At 53.1% G+C, this 16,983-nt stretch overlaps 1 protein-coding gene across 1 annotated transcript in view; it reads right to left on the reverse strand.

Moving 5' to 3' along the window:
- The window catches only part of Tmco4 (transmembrane and coiled-coil domains 4), a 78,930-nt gene that overhangs the window by 27,988 nt on the left and 33,959 nt on the right, over window positions 1-16,983 (reverse strand). The window contains 6 exon segments of the mRNA XM_027951872.2: window positions 2,851-2,987; window positions 3,999-4,163; window positions 7,584-7,703; window positions 8,199-8,342; window positions 8,465-8,562; window positions 16,135-16,267. Coding sequence (XP_027807673.2) covers window positions 2,851-2,987; window positions 3,999-4,163; window positions 7,584-7,703; window positions 8,199-8,342; window positions 8,465-8,562; window positions 16,135-16,267 — 797 coding nt within the window.

A 16,983-nucleotide genomic window follows, 5' to 3' on the forward strand; every position in this document is an offset into this window, starting at 1 on the left:
CCCCGAGCTGTGAGGTCTTCATGCAGAGTTGCCCCTCCTTTAGGCAAGAGTGTCCCTGCGGGCGGGGAGCCTCTGGCGGGATTCATTCCCTGTCATCTCAAGCCATTATCAGCCACCGTCTCTTCTTCCTCGGGAGACACGACTGGTCAATGACCAGGGCTCCTTCCCTCGGACTCATCTGCCTGTGGCAATGATGCAGTGAGACCCTCTGGGGGTCCCTCTGGGGCTGGGGAGGTCAGGCAGAAGGCACCCCAGGCGTGATGGGTAAAAAGCAAAGAGGGACGCAGGAGAGACGGCTGCTTCATTGCTAGATAGGAAGGCGGGACACAAAGCACTGGCTTCAAATGACAAGATTAGGAAGCAAGTCAGATCAAAGAGGATTCTTGGGGCTCACGCACCTGTAGGAAAGGCAAGTTATTTTGGAAAGTCTCTAAAGAAAAATAAAGCTGTCCTGGGTACTTGGGTACATTCACAGGGAGAGAGGGGGCAGGTGAGCTCCAGAGGCCCGCGCTGGCTTCCCCACGATTCCTTGTCCTCCCAGCACCTGCTCTATGCCCTGGTCCATTCACCACCACAGAAAAACCTCCATTAAATAGTATTTGAAACCCGCAGGAGCTTTGTAGCAAAAACTGCCTTGTCTCTGAATATCCCTTCTCCCCTCTGTTCTTCGGTACTGGAGCAGAGTTTTCCCGGGCCACAGCCACCCAGCCAGAGACCAAGTTTCCCTGCTTCCCGTGTAGCTGGGGTGGCCTAGGAACTGGAGATGAGGGGCAGCTGTGACTTCTGCTTTTCTTTTTTTTTTCTGTGAGATCTGGAAGGGGGTGCGAGGCTGGGAGATCCTTCCCAGACCACAGAGAGGAGCCGGGTGCTCCAGGTGAGCAGCCAGGAGACCCAAGGAGCCCAGGGTCCCTACACTGTGAAGTCACCACGCCGGAGACACATCCCTATCCCTGCAACCTGGGGACACCCCCTTCTATGGAAGAGGGACTCTGCAGCTGTGATCAGCTTAAGGATCCTGACTGAGACGGGGAGATGATCCTCCATTATCTGGGTGGCCGAGGTCATCGTGGGAGTCCTCATAGAGGGAGGCAGAATGTGTCACCTGGACAGAAGGCAATGAGACCACAGAAGCAGAAGAAGAGACGGGAGCTCTAAGATGTCACACGCCTGCTGGGTTTGAGGGTGGGGGAGGTGCCACTAGCCAACAGAGGCCCAGGTGGGTGCCACCCGGGAGCTTCCCTGGGATACACCTCTGTGGATACATTGGCCTTTGCTCTCCAGAGCTGTGAGATAATAAATTTGCAGAAGAGAATTCATCTGGGTGAAGCCACTCGGTTTGTGGGGATCTGTCATATTAATAGGAAATGAACACATCCTGCCTTGGCCACTGAGACGTGACTGTCACGTGGCAGAGAATAAACTTCCCTCTCGTGTAGCCGATGCTGCTTTGGTCTTTGCATTGCAATCAAAGCTGCCAAAGGACTTTTGGTGTTTTGTTTGTTTGTTTGTTTTTGCACAAAGACTCAGGGATTGGCTGGAGTTCTCAGTTTCCCGGCAACGTAAGCACAGTGATAGGAACCGCTAGGCCATCCCTCCAACTCCCCCTCCCCTGCGTCCACAGTAACTGAGTTTCAGCTGGCTTCATTGCTACTCAGAATAAAGACCATTTCCTAGCCTCGGTGGCAGCTTGGTGTGGTCCTGTGGCTGGGCTCTGGCCAGCGAGGCCTCAGCTGCATGCAGGAAGGCCCGTGCTCCTCCTTTCTCTGGCTAGAGCTCTGATGTGGCCATCGTGGACCAGGAGGTCCAGGTCAGCTACAGCAGAGACGAGCCAACCCAGAGGGGGTGGAAGGAACCCGGGCTCTGCTCCCTGGCCCACCACCTGAGAATCTCAGGGTCACTCCTGGTTTTCCTAGGAAAAATAAACTACTACCTCATTTAAGCCACTGGTATCGGTTTTCACTCACTTGCAGCCAAAACAAATCCTAACAATATGGCCACCCCTGTGCTGTTTCTCAAATGTTTGTGTCCATTTACTCCATCTTATTTCAAAGGGGACAGTTTAACTTCCTTGGTAAACACATCTTTACTGGATTCAAATTTGGTGGGAGTGGAGGGTGTACTGGGGATCAAACTCAGGGGCATTCGGCCCCTGAGCCCCATCCCCAGCCCTATTTTGTATTTCATTTAGAGACAGGGTCTCACTGAGTTGCTTAGGGCCTCATTATTGCTGAGTCTGGCTTTGAACTCATGATCCTCCTGCCTCAGCCTCCCGAGTTGATTCAAATTTTAAATGTACTGTGATGATTTCTCTTCCTAACCATTTCCCAGGGTATTTAGACCAGTAGAGATGTCCTCTGACCATCACTTGATAATTTTAGGAAGAAGCCCATGGCCACTGGACATGTGAGTTTCACTGGTGGCCAGCAGAAGTGTATACGTGGGCTTGTGGACTTGATCAACTTCACTGCAAATCGAGTCAGAGGTTTTCAATGAAATATCACCCAAGGAGCCCAACCATATTGCTAAACTCTCTAATTACAGCTGATACAGAGGGGCCTCTTTTGCTTCTGTGTGTGTGTGTGTGTGTGTGTGTGTCCCTGCTCCTGGCTGCAGATGCCCCTGTATTCAGTCCTCACCTGATTACCTATAAGAGACGCACGGTCCACAATTCTTACTGCTCCATACTAGGACACTTTCATGACTTGAGCTGGAGGGTCAACAAAGACCACTTATGCCCCCAAAGCCCTAAGGCTACCTCCAAGTAGACTTGTTGCCAGAGCTGACATCTGTATACAAGCCACCCCCACCCTCCCTTCCATTGTGCCCCCACCCACAGCCCTTGCCAGGTACCTGCTGCCGGGAGAGCAGGATGTGAGCCAGGTGCTTGCCAACCTCAGCCGATCGATGGAGACACACCCCCCAGGGGTTGTCGATGACGTTGGCGACACTGAGGAGTGAGGCCGGCCAGGTCAAGGCGGCCACGATGCCTGGGGGTGGGGAGGATAGCAGTGATGAAGCTGGGGAGTCTTTCTAGAGAAGCGATTGGCCCTGGGTGCTGGAGGGACCGCCTGCGGGGCCCAACTGGAACCTACAGGGTTCCCCAGGGCTGCCAAATGCTAAGGAGCAAAGGAGAAATTCCAGCCTTAAGCATTTCTGACACATGGACTCTGCTGCCCGAGCACATCTCATGTGTGAGATTCCTCAATCTGTCACTGCACCCTGAATCCTCCCGTTGGCCTCTCTACAGTGCCCCTCCCCTCTGCAAGACCCCTCCCTCCCCACCAGGGGCAGCCATTGCTCTGGCCAAAGTGATGTTAGTGGGTGTCGGCTCGAACTCGACTCCAGAGTGGGGCAGTCTTTAATTAATTTATTTATTTGGTACTGGGGACTGAACCCAGGGGCACTGAACCACTGAACCGCATCCCCAACCCTTTTTTTTTGTATTTTATTTAGAGACAGGGTCTCCCTGAGTTGCTTAGGGCCTCGCTAAGTTGCTGAGGCTGGCTTTGAACTCCCAATCCTCCTGTCTCAGTCTCCTGAGCCGCTGGGATGACAGGCATGAGCCACCGCACCCGGCTGGGGTGGCCTTTCTTGCACATCCCCTGATGGCATGGGTATGGGCTAGGACGAGGAAAGACACCTGGGGCACAGCCAAGATGCCCATAGGCAAGGCCGGTGTCGGCCAGTGGACAGTGTCTACTCTACAGACACAAGAGCAGGCCCAGCCGAGATGAGCCAACCCAGCCTCACAACTCCCGAGCTACAATAAGTGATCGCTATTTGGGGCCGTAGAGTTCTGGGGGGCTCGTCATGTGGTGGTCAACACGTCTTTACTGGACAGGCACATTCTGTGGTGGCTGCTCTCCTGTCTCTTCCCATAAAGACCATGAACTCCTCATGAAGGAATGCAGCCTTCACTTCCAGCACCTGGGGGCAGCTGGCAGGCAGGGACACGGTACCACGGTGCCTTGCCATGGCTGGTGGAGGGGGGAACTTACCAGACAGCACAGTGTACTTGAGGGCCTCCTGGGCCACCATGTTGGCAAGACCACTGAGGATGGTTTCCAGGGCGTTGCCCAGCTCCATCAGGTACTTGGCCTCCCAGGCCAAGCAGTACTGCTCCTGGCTTCGAGCCAGGGCCGCCCAGGGGGCGCTGAAGGTACCTGGGGACAACACAGTAGGTGGCGTCTCTCCTGCCGCGGTAGTGGATGCCCCACTGGATCCACTAAACCAGAAGGGCAGCAGCCAGGGACTGCTCACCCCGGGGGGCAGACAGGAGGCCCATCCTGGCCACCGTTAGCTGAGCAGAGAGGCACTGAGCCGCCCTGTGAGGCAGCCCCAGGAGCGCGTTCAACTCCTGCACGCACTAGTGGGTAGGTGACCTTGGGAATATCACTCTCTGACCTTGAGCCTCACTTTGCTCACTGTGAAGTGAGGAGATAGATAATAGTTATGTCCCTTCACAGGGTGTTTGTAAGGAGGAAGTGTCTGCTGTCTATGTCAAGCGTCATTTTATCCCACCCTGGGGAATTAGTTCCACACTGAGCTACCAACAGTGGGACCAGCAGGTGACTGTGTGTCAGCGGCATCTGTTCAACAAACAAGTAGCTGGAGACTGGGGAAGAGGGGCTTGGGCCCAGCTTGGCTGGGGAGTCCCATTTTTCTGGGCCTTGATTTCCTTACCTGAGAAATAGAAATGGAACACAGTCGTGGGAGGGCGAGGAGGCAGCGGGGCCCTGGTGGCCTGTGTCAAGCAGGGGGCACGACCAGGGCTGCTGGCCTCCCTTCCTCCTGCCCCGCCACCGAGGGGCACCTGATCTGCTCCCCCTGCAGCCCACGGGTCCTCCTCCCAACCCCACCTCAAACCCGCCTTCAGCTCCTGGGTACTGACGTGGGCTCCCCTGGCTCGCTCTCCAGAGCCCAGTCGCCACTGGGCAGCCTTCCTGGCCCCTTCCTGGCTCCCGCCACCTTCCCCGCAGTAAGCACTCATGACCATCTCAAGTCACATCCTAGGGTTGGAGCGGCCTCTCCTGCCATATGGCTCACGCCACACTCTCTGAGCCACAGTAATCGCTGACAGGAAACAGGAAGGATGAAGGCAGCGGAGCCTGGTCACAGACCTTCAGGCCTGGACGTGAACCTCTGCTTGCCCGGCCTGGAGGCCTTGCTGTCCCTCGCAGGCTGCTACATTGGGACATCTCCCATCTGCAGGGATCCTGCTTCAGCTCTGCACCACCTCAGGGATCGATGGCCTCTAGTTAAGGATACAGTGACAGGCAGTGACAGGTGGCAGGTGCAGCCAGGAGAGCTGGGCCTTGATGTGCTGCTGGCCCGGGCTCTGCCTCAGCAAGGCGGCTGTCTGCCCTTGTGACTCACAATGAGGTGCGATGCCCTTTGGAACCTGGTTTCTTTTTTTTTTTTTTTCCTAAATATGTTTTCTAGTTGGACACAATACCTTTACTTTATTTATTTTAATGTGGTGCTGAGGATCGAACCCAGGGCCTCGCACGTGCTAGGTGAGTGCTCTACCACTGAGCCCCAGCCCCATTTCTACATTTATAAGGATGGGATCATAACGTCTGACTTGCGCCGATGTCCACAGGATCACAGGAGAGGCTGCGTGGGCTGTGTTATATAAACTGTGAAGTGCAGTCCGGCATTGTGATGCCCTGTGGCCAAGAATACAGGCTGAGGAGTGACATGAAGTGGGGAATCTTGCCCCTTCCTGATTAGCTGGGTGGCCCTGGTGGCTTTTATGAGTTTCCTCAACTATAAAATGGGGTTGTGGTGATGCTCGCCTCCGGGGCTTGGATAAGGTGGTCAGTGCCTGGTTTGTGGCTGGTGGTCAGCTACAAAGCTATTATTGTTACGATACACAATTATGATTACTAAAGACGTGAGCAGAGGGAAGCCCAATTATTCTCATCCCGCGTCCAAGCAGGTCTGAGATAGCACTAAGGCTTTGGGAAGACAGAGAAGCTGTTTATTTTCTCCTCCCTGCACTTTGTCTAACTTGGTCATATTTTGTACAATCGCCACACTGCACTAGAACAACTAGAAGAGAACAGCGAAGATGCTTTTCTTCCCCAAAAGTGAACTTGACCTTTGGCCTGGGGTCAGGTCGGTAAAATCATGCCCAGATTTGCTTTCCATCCTGGTCAGAGTTGTAAACTACTTTACTTGACACTTGTTCGTGTTCCCTCCTTCCTGCCGCAGAGTGAAAAACAGGTGAATGGAAACCCTGAACGGCGGTCGGGAGAACTGGGTTCTAACACTGCCCCTGCCTCATGCCCCCTCTAGGCTTCCTCTTCCCACAGATCAAGGTAAGAACAGCCCCCTCCTCACTGAGCAGAGCGGGGACGACATGACGTCACACACATCCTGGTCCCACTGTGCAGGTGCAATGTCTGACTCAGGACAGGCAGGAGCCCAGTGCCCAGGCAATGTGGGAGACCCTCGGGGGGATGGGTCTAGAGGTCACAGGTCATAAGCCGGGGCCTCCAACACCTCTAAATGATACCTCACTTGCTTTCTTCCATGTTGTCTAGGAGAGCTGTGGCTGTCCCCACTGGGATCTCAGCTGTGCCTGGGTGTGCGTGTAGGTGTGGCTGGGAGTCCCGGGCTCCCCTGTCCTGTCTCTAACAGAGGACTCACTGCCGAGCCTCCAGCTGGGCAACTGCAAAGGGGAGCCAGGCAGCCAATGGGCGGAGGCTGGCAATCCTCCAAGCCACCCCGGTCGATTGCCCAAGGCACGCACATCCAGATGCAGATGTCTGCGGAATGCCCCCTAGAAACCAGCCGCGCGTTGTCATCTAGCTCAGCCTCATCTTAGTAGCGACCCTAAAAGACAGGAATTTGCTTCCTTTGACAAGTGAAGTCAGGGGAAGTCAAATAACTTGCTTGAAGTCAATGGCCAAGTCATAATGACCTCTCCCCAGGTGACTGAAACCCTTGACCACCTTCTACTTGCTCAAGGACAAATAAAAGTTCCTTCGTGGTGTGGCCCCATCACACTCCTGCCCGCTGGACCCAGCTAACTCCAGCCAGCTCTTAGCTTAAATGTCACTTCTTCCAAGAACCTATCCCCAAAGCACCCCATACTTCCCCTATTATACCACCCATAAAGTTTCCCTATAATCACCTGGTCTTATGTGTTCTGCAGGAACAGAGGCCGTGACCGGCCACCCACCACTGAATTCCTAGGGCCTGGCTTTGCTCATGGTACGCGGTCATTACGATGCTTTATAAATACTGCTGGTGGGTGAATAGATGGATGGGTGGATGGTCAGAGGTGGGTAAGTGATCGCTCAGTGGGTGGGTGGAATGCTGGAATGCTGCTGGATGGATGATGGGTGGGTGATGGGTGGATGATGGGTGATGGAGGGGTGGGTGGAAGGATGTGGGACAAAGTTACTTCACCTCTCTGGGCCTCAGTTTCCTCCTCTGCAAAAATGGAGCTCTCCTTGCCCACCCCCTAGAGACACATGCAGGTAAGAACCTAGCCCAGGTCTGGCTGGCAGCTGCAGGCCCAGCTCCACTACCACCCGCCCCCCTCCGAGTCCTCCTCCAGTCCTGGTCCTTACGGTATTTGCCGGACGCGAGCCACCCAGTGATGGCGATAGTGATGTGCAGCTGCCTGCCCTCCGTCAGGGGCAGGAACGTGAACTCCTCAATGGCTCCCACCCGCTTCTTCATCTTGTATCCTGAAGACCAAATGGAGGTGAGTGGGACCTGGGGTTGTTGGTCAGAGGGGCTGTCTGTGCTCATACAGCGGGCACCGAGGGTTTACCCTGCTCCTGCCCGCTCCTGGTTTTGTCGTCCACCTGTTCAGATACTCTTGGTGACAGTGACTGTCAGCAGGGAGTGATGCTCACTTGGGGACCTGGGTGGGGATCTGTGTGACTGAGGGCCATCGACACAGGTGAGGCAGGTACAGGAAGGGCGGCTGTGTCCTCTCTGAACATGAGGGAGCCCGTGTGTCTCAGTGAGGGGGGACACCAGCTTGTCAAACCTGGCCTCACCCTGGCCCTTGCCGAGTTCCCTCTCTCCCTGGGCCAGTTCTCTCTGAAGCCTGCTGCAGGGGCGGGCAGGGCCGGGCCCAGAACAACAAACCCAGGCTGCCTCTGCCTCCCCAGGAACCATCCCTGGGGCCACACTGGGAAGAAATCCTTCCCAACTGCCATCCCAGCGAACCTCACCCGTCAGGCCAGCTCCCGCTGCACCGAACAGAGAGGTCATGACGGCGATGCCAGCTGCTGAGCCCAGCGCTGCCGCCCCGGCGCTGCCGATGATCGTCGCAGCTCCAGCAGCAACAAGGGGGGCAGCCAGACCGCCGGTCACACCTGCAAGGAATACAGCGGGGAGGCCAAGGTGGGCATGACCGCTGGGGCCGCTTCCCAGCAGACACTGCGGCCGCCCCACTCGGAGCCTGGCACATCCCTGGCGCCTCTCCAGCAGGCCTTACCGATCACGGCCCCTCCTCCTACGGTGGCCAGGCCTATCAGAAGGTAACGCTTCCATTTCCTCCGGTTTTCTCTCTTCTTCCGGGATGCCTCAGCCGTCCTGGGAGAGAAGAGGTTGGGCTTCTGGGCCACCATGCCCAGGATCCCTTGGGACCTCCCACCGTGCCAACCCCCCAGCCGCGGTCAGTGGCGGGTAGGTCAGTGCCATACAGAGTAAGAACCAGAGTCGCCCTGGGCCCATCAGTGGTTTTAAAAAACTGAAAACTTTGTAAAACCCAACTGGGGAATCAGCATATATATGGGGTGCACACTTACCCAACAGATCCATCCTAATAGGTTTGCAATTTGAATAATGAAAAGACAAAAAAAAAATAATAATAGCAAGAGAAGCACAAAAAATACCATTCAACAGATGGACCCTTGGTGAGTCCAAAACAGCACCCCAGACTCCACCGTCTCCGGCCTCCCTTCCTCTCTCCCCACGCTGACACCGGATTCCACCTCCCTCTGGGACGGGTGGAAACCAGTTTTGTTCAGAAGAACCACTTCACAAGGGAGTGCTTGACTTTGAAGCAGTAGCTAGACTCGCTGAGACTCAAAATGTGAACCCTATACAATCTGGCCAAAGGAGAGTCTCCGGAGTGAATGAGTGTCCCCCAAACGGTCCTTGTTGGACATTCAGCCCTCGGGTGCTCTGAGGCCACCACCGGGGAGCCAGAGGGGAGGCGGAGGGCGGGACAGAGCGGTCATTATGTGGGAACTCTGCACTGAAGCTGGAATTTGGACAACAACTCAATGCGGAGTGATAGCAAATGACAGCGATGATAAATGATAAAAAAGGTTAATATTTAGTGAGGGCTTCTCACTCTAGCTACTGTGCTAAGCACGTCCCACACTTTAACTGATTCCAAGCAGTTTTATTATCACACACACATTAGAGATGTGTTTGGATTTAACAGCGGCTGCTTCCCAGGGGCTGCGGGTCCATTAAGAGGTCCCCTGGGAAGCTTGTGGCCCGAGGGTGAGAGTGTTGGGCAAAACAGCAGCTGCCTGGGTCTAAGGCCCCATGGCCCTGCGCCTCTGTCTCCTGTTGTGTACAATGGTGACAATAAGGTGGCCCTCACTGTTGCTTAGGGGAGCCTGAGCTCATTCCTGCTGTGCCTATTGGGTCGACTGCGCTTAGTGTGACTAGGCACAGAGCGGAAACCCACACGCTCAAACCCGCAGTCCTTTCCTTCCTGGGCTTCCCTGTGGAAGTGGAGTCAGCTGCGCACTCTGAGCTGCCACCTCTGTGGCTTTCTGCCAGCTCCCAGGGGTAAAGCCCGGCACTGCCTGCAGAGCCACAGAAGCCATCGCTTCTCAGCCTGGGTGGCCCTGGTGACCAAGTGCAGGGAACCAGTGGCCCACATCTGGGCACACTCGGGGCGGCTTTTCCATGATGGAGACATTTTTTGGCAGCATTGGAAGGGAACCCAGAGCCTCGTGCAGGCTAGGCAAGCGCTCTGCCTCTGATCCGTGTCCCCAGCCCCCTTAGTTGAACTTTATGTCTTCAGCGGGATGGGATGACGCGGAACCGCAGTCATCTGGCAGAGCCGGTGACGACTGAGGGGAACCTGATGTCAGGACTGACTGGCAAACACAGGGGTGACTTCTACCTCCACGGCGGTGGTGGGCTGGGCCACCAGGGTCCCTCCCTGTGGGAAGACTGTCCAATCACGACTCAGTATCCTGGGGGATGGGTTTCAGGACCCCCCCGGGTGCCCCAACCCACAGGCGCTCAAGTCCCTTATATGAAATGGTGTGGTATTTTCTTAGAACCTACACACATCCCACTGTAAACTTTAAACCATCTCTAGATTTCTTATAATATCATGCAAAGGCTATGGGAATAGGTGTTAGACTTACTGTTTGGGGGGTAAGGACAAGGGGAAAATGGAGACCCAATTTCCCCCGCCCCTCCTTTTTTTTGGTACTAGGGATTGAATCCAGCAGGACTTTACCACTGAGCTACATTTTCAGTCCTTTTTTACTTTATTTTAGAGACAGGGCCTCTCTATATTGTGGAAGCTGGCCTCCAACTTGTGATCCTCCTGCCTCAGCCTCCCAAGTTGTTGCAATTACAGGCATGTACCATTGTGCCTGGTGAATTTTTTATTTTTTAAATTATAGATGGACACTATACCTTTGTTTATTTTTTATGGGTGGTGCTGAAGATTGAACCCAGTGCCTTATATTGTGTTAGGCAAGCGCTCTGTCACTGAGCTACAACCCCAGGCTCAGCGCCTGGTGAATTTAAAAATAATAATTTTCATCCATGGTTGGTTGAATCTGAGGATATGGAACCTGCTGGCCGACTGCACGTCCCTATCCTGGGTGGTCATGTGACCTACTCTAACTGCTGAAATGCAGGCAGAAGTAATGGTTGCTACTGGTGCAGTCTTTAAGACTGCAGGAGCCGGCTGGGCCTATAATCCCAGCGACTTGGGAGGCTGAGGCAGGAGGATTGGGAGTTCAAAGCCAGCCTCAGCAACTTGATGAGGCCCTCAGCAACTTCATGAGACCCTGTCTCTAAATAAAATATAAAAAAAGCTCTGGGGATATGACTCAGTGATTAAGTGCCCCTGGGGTTCAATCCCCGGTGCCAAAGAAAACAAAAGTTGCCGGAGGTGGCTATGTCTCCTTTGGCTCTGACCTGGGACCAGCATCATTCCAGGCAAACTGGAACTCAGAACCAAGCCAATGTGGATGACAGTCACAGCCAACCTGCAGTGGACACATGGTATGGGCCAGACCCGAGTCTTCAACGCTGGCTATTGGGATCTGGGCCTTGTTTGTTACAGCAACCAAGTCTCCTGATGGCCAGAACTCCACTTTCTCTGTGCCCGTGCACAAATTGCTTGTTCCTCCTGAGTTTCTTCATTGAACGCATGAGCATAACAACAGTGTGTGATTCCCAGGGGTGGGGGAGGCTAAAATGAGGTGAGCCACGTGGTCACTGGCACACTGTAACCATCCAGTACATACACCTGTCACTATTATCATCCTTTTTATTATCACAATAATTTCCTCCTAAACAGGGGCTGGTGATATACTTTGCCCTTTGATTGCTTTGCCCCTTAATTGGATAATCCTTCATTCAGTTCAAAGAGGAAGGTTGGAAATTATTGATTTTTTTTTGGCAGAGCTCAAGACCTGACGGATAAAAAAGGCCAGCTGGTGACAACGTTCAACAGGGGCACATACCAGGACCTGCACGTGGCTCTGAGTCAGCAGCGCCTGCGTTCAACAATCACTGGCTGGGGAGGGAGCAGAAACTGGGGATGGGTGTCTCGAGCCCAGGTCTGCTGGGGCACTCAATTTTTTTTCCTTTCCAGTATTGGGGATTGAACCCTGAGGTGCCCCATCCCTAGATCTTTTTTTTTTTGAGACAGGGTCTCATTAAGTTGCCGAGGCTGGCCTCAAACTTTCAATCCTCCTTCCTCAGCCTCCTGAGTCGCTGGGATTACAAGTGATCACCACTGCATCTGGCTACTGAGTTGGCCAATTCTTTTGAGCCGTGTTTTCCTCACTTAGGAAAAGAACATGGGAAATGACCCCGTGGGGGTGAGGAGAGCGCAGTGCGGCGGTTGTCAATGTCAGGTAGCAAAGTATGACCAGGTGCTGGCTCCCTGCTTCCCTCTTGGCTGTAAAGACTTCAGGATAGTGTCACCTCCTCAGTGTGTCACTCAGGACCTCTGCGTCCTCCCCCTGCCTCCCACCCCAACTTCACCTTCATCACTTCCTAACTCACATGCAGGTACGTGGCCTGTACCCGAGCTCCATCAGGCCCCGGGACCGAAAGGACCTTCTCTCCTTCCTGTGTCCAGCTTGACATCACTCATCCTCCAAAAGTCAGCTGGTACGTGACGCCTCCTCCAGGAAGCCTCCCTTGAGCCCCAAGGTTGCTAAAATCTGTGACTCTGAGTCCCCTGAACCGTCTGTAGAATATTATCGGGAACTCTAGGCCAGTGTTTGCAAAGGTCCCTGCTAAAAGAATCTCTGGGCATGAGCATGAGGAAGCTCATTGGTAACACCCCTCCAGGGATTCTGCTCTATCCCAATTTTGAAGGTTGCTGGGCTCAGTCTTCAGGGCACAGGCCAAGCCATCTCTGGCTCTCTATCCTCTGTAGCTTGCCCTGGCCCTGGGGCAGAGGGTGCTCAGAAAATGTTTCTTGAATAGCATGCAATTATTCCAACAAAGATTGGGGGTGACCACCTTGCTGTGGCGACACAGCTTGCTATTTGTTATGAAAACCAGAGGGGCACTGGGCACTGCAGTGCACACCTGTAATCCCAGTGACCTGGGAGGCTGAGGCAGGAGGATCAAAAATCTGAGGCCAGTCTGGGCAATCTAGTGAGACCCTGTCTCAAAATAAAAAAATAAAAAGGGCTGGGGATGTGGCTCAGTGGTAAAGTGCCCCTGGATTCAAACCCCAGTACAAAAAAAAAAAAGGAAAACAGAGGGGCACAGATCAGGTGTCTTGGCTAAATAAAAATGTGCAGTCAGAGTGTAGATCAATCACAGTCTGAAAACTTTCGTGATTACTGCCCATTTGTTATTTTTATTTTATTTTTTGGGTGACCGGGATTGAACTCAGGGACACTCGACCACTGAGCCACATCCTCAGCCCTATTTTATATTTTATTTAGACACAGGGTCTCACTGAGTTGCTTAGGGCCTTGCCATTGCTGAGGCTGGCTTTGAACTCGTGATCCTCTTGCCTCAGCCTCCCGAGCGGCTGGGATTACCTGCGTGCACCACCGCACCTGGCCCATTTGTTGTTAAGAAGCTCATTCAGACTGGACATGGTGGCTCTGAACCCTAACCGCAATGCTCCTGAGTTAGTCCTGGCACTGTCTGCTTCTAGATTCCTCCTAGGGTGACATCTACATGTCCCCGGTGCCAGACAGTCATCACTTTAATCTGAGTTTGATGGAGGAGAGCACATGGCCTGATTGGAATCAAACACTGAGCAGTGTCCGCGGGCCTGGACGGCTGTGGGATTCAAACGCCTGGACTCCAGCACAGCGAGTCCACTTCACAAAGGCGGGGTGGGTGACAGGCCTCCAACTGCTTCGCGTGATTATTTAAATGTTTATCAGCATTCGTTGATTGGAAAAGAAGGTATTTTTCCTAGAGTTACTTCACTGAGTTATTCTGGCCTGACAATCAGCCGACTGGCCACTCTCCCTTTTAGAATGTGCACGTTCTTAGCAATTGTTTGCTACATAAAATGAACAGACTTCCTGGTCATTGTTAATTATCTCAGATTTCACCCCCAACTCCCCCCAGGTACTTCTGCTGGGGGGACTTTCAGCAGCTAACGCTCAGGAGGTGATGTCTGCGCTAAGTCACATCTAGAACGCATCCTCCCTTTTCCTTGGAAGCACAGATTCAAATGACTCCAAATCCAGGTGACAGCTCTGTCCCTCTTATAGACTTTGCCCTGTGCTTAGACACGAGGGCAGCCCGTACCAGCATATGATCGCTGGCCAACCTCACGTCTGTCTGGATCACCAGAAAGGAGCTTGGGTTGGCTTTCCCTGTCATAAGAGCAGAGCCAAGGCCACGTGGAGGCTTGGGTCAGATCCCCAGCTGATGCCAAAGACACCCAAGAAGGGCACGACACCAACGCTGCCCGTCTCATCGGGCCACGAATAAACCTTACTCACTGCCATCGGCTCTCCCAGGTGGGGCTGTTCCCCACCCTGAGGTCCTCCTCAGCATCTGCTCTGGGCCTCTGAGTGCCCCAGCCCACCACCTGCTTTGTTGTCCTCACCTTCTCGGGTTAACAGGCAGGGGGCGCTCTCTCTCTCTTCCAGGGGCCCAGGGGTCCTTTCCTAGTAAAAGCTTAGACAGCCCCACAAAGAATTCTCTTCACTCCCTTCTTCAGCGTTCAGGAGGGAACCTGGGATTGTCAACCAGGTCTCGAGGGATGCAGTAAATGACATTCAGACTGGACGTGGTGGCTCTGAACACTAGCTGCAAAGAAGCACCTCCCAGAAACACGCAGCCTTGGCGTTAAAAGGAATCTACCTGCCATTCGATCCCCTAATTGCAAAAAAAGGGTGTTGGTGCCCAAAGTGGGCAAGCAGCCTGCCCAATGTCACACAGAGAGTTAGTAGCAGAATCAAACTAAAAACTAGGCCCCTTGGTAGACAGATGCTGTGTCTCCGCTGGACCTCAGATCTTCCTGGAGACCACAGACAGAATCTGAGAGGTCTTCATAGTCCCTGAAACTACATTTTTCCCCCCTGGGGAGAGGGTGCATAAGCAATAATAACACAATTATAATAGTATCATTGAAAACAGCAAATCATGAGATTTATGGACCAGTTACTCCTTCCCAGGCTCATGTGAAGCGCTTTACACGTATGAACTCATTTCAGACCCACAAGAATCCGAGGAGGAAAGTCCCACTGTTATCCCCATTTTGCACACGAGGACACGGAGGCCCAGAGACGCTAAAACTTGCTCAAGGTCACGTGGCTGGTAGAGTTGGAGCCGGACCGTGTTAGAACGTCTGGTTTCCATCTTCCCTGATCTGGCGTTATTGATATCATCAGAACAAATCCCCCTGGGTAAAACACTCCTTCCTGACAATAAGATTTCTAAGTAGGGGCCGAGAAGTTCCCTAATTTCAAGGCTCTAAGACCCTGCGAATTTCTCATACAGCCAAAGAGCCGGGCAGCCCTGGTGACTGTCTGGCCCAGGCCTCTCCTTCCTGACGCAGCGCTAAGAGTCAAGCAGGGATGGTTTTAGGTTAATTCCACAAATCACCTTTGCTCCTTTCTCAAGGTCCTTTGCCCCATAAACCCTGGTGGAGGCGGCTCTGGCTCTGAACTTGACTTCAGGGCTAAACTTCCAACTGGGCTGAGCTGGTGTGACCGGGCTGCTCAAAGAAAGACACAGTGGATGAAGGGGACCAGGGCTGGGCGGACGTGCCTGGTGCCAGCCGCCCTCAATTAGGCTGCGACAAGGGGATTGATTTATTGCCCTGGGTTCGATTCCCTTTTGCAAAGAGCTGGCCAAGAGTCACCAGGGTCATTTCCCTCCGCTTCTGCTCTAGAGCTGATGGGCTCAGGGACAGGGGACGGGGGAAGGGAAGGATGGGATCCTATGAGCACCTGCCGTGTGCCAGCTCGGGGCCAGGCACTTCGTGTGGTCATGGTCTTCTTTTCCAGTGACTCTGGGAGGCTCTTTGTCCTTCCTGATGTATAGGTAGGACTGTTTCAGTCTAGAGAAAGAGACCGCCTGCTCGAGATCCCATGGTACTGGGTGTCAGAAGTGGGATTTGAAGCCGGGTCACCTGGGCCCATGGACAAGCTGTCACAAGAGTGTGAGTGGAGCAGGGTGTTAGGGACATGGGGTGTTGAAGTCATAGATTCCAGGCCTTAACATTCATTTGTCTGATTCTCTCTTCTTACAAATGAAGACTGAGGCCCAGAGAGGGCATGCGGCTTGCTTAGGTCACACAGGGAGTTGGGCTACCACTGGGACTCTGTCCAGTGCTCCTTGCACCCACAGCACCATTTCTCAATTGGGAGGGGGGCTCTGATATCTGCAAAGTGCAGATTTCCTCAGGTGGACATCTGTGGTCCCTGTGGGGAGGGGGTGGTAGGGCTTTCTTACTCAGATTCCTCCTCCTTGGTTTCCTTCAGACTCTCAAGGAATGTCTCTTCAAGGATGTCCAACTCCTCCAAGGGCACCTGGAGCAGGGAGGTCATGTGGCAAACGAGTACTCTGGCCCGGGCATCATAGCGCCCTCGAAAGAGAGAACGTGGGGAAAAATCAACAGTTTAGGTTTTAAACACTGAGATGCCAACCATGGTGTAATTAACAAAGGCCAAACCTAGAAACATCCTACCCACACAGCTCTGTGAGTTATAAAACAGCACCGCTTCTAGAATGGAGTACTACGCAACCATCAAAATGTTAACCAAAAGCTGGGTGGTTCTTCTCACCAGTCCAATGGACGAAGATCAGTTATTTAAATCCCAAGGTTGGGGGGCTGGGGATGTGGCTCAGTGGTAGAGTGCTTGCCTAGTGTTTATGAGGACTTGGTTCAATCCCCAGTAACACACACACATACACACACACACACACACAATCCCCAGGTTGGTAAGAAAATGATAAAAACTAGTGCTCAAAGACACTGCTGCCGGGAGTGTACCATGGTACCAACTTTGTGACAGGAAATTTGGCAACTATGTATCCACTTTTTAAAAAAGGGTAGATCCTCTTTGTCCCACAAATTCCATTTCTGAAATTCTAAACTTAAAAGAAAACAATTCTTAGTACAGAAGATATTTAGCAAATAAAAGCACTAATGAAAGTAAAGTCCGGTTTTAGGACATGAAATTGGAAATAATCTGGAGACTTCTAACATCAGGGAGTTAAATAAACAATGTACAACCCTCCAGGGGATGCTGTGGGGTCCTAACAAGAGGAGTTCCAAGGAAACTCTGTCATAATGTTTGA

The sequence above is a fragment of the Marmota flaviventris genome, chromosome 10 (assembly GCF_047511675.1).
Source record: "Marmota flaviventris isolate mMarFla1 chromosome 10, mMarFla1.hap1, whole genome shotgun sequence".
Taxonomy (NCBI): domain Eukaryota; kingdom Metazoa; phylum Chordata; class Mammalia; order Rodentia; family Sciuridae; genus Marmota; species Marmota flaviventris.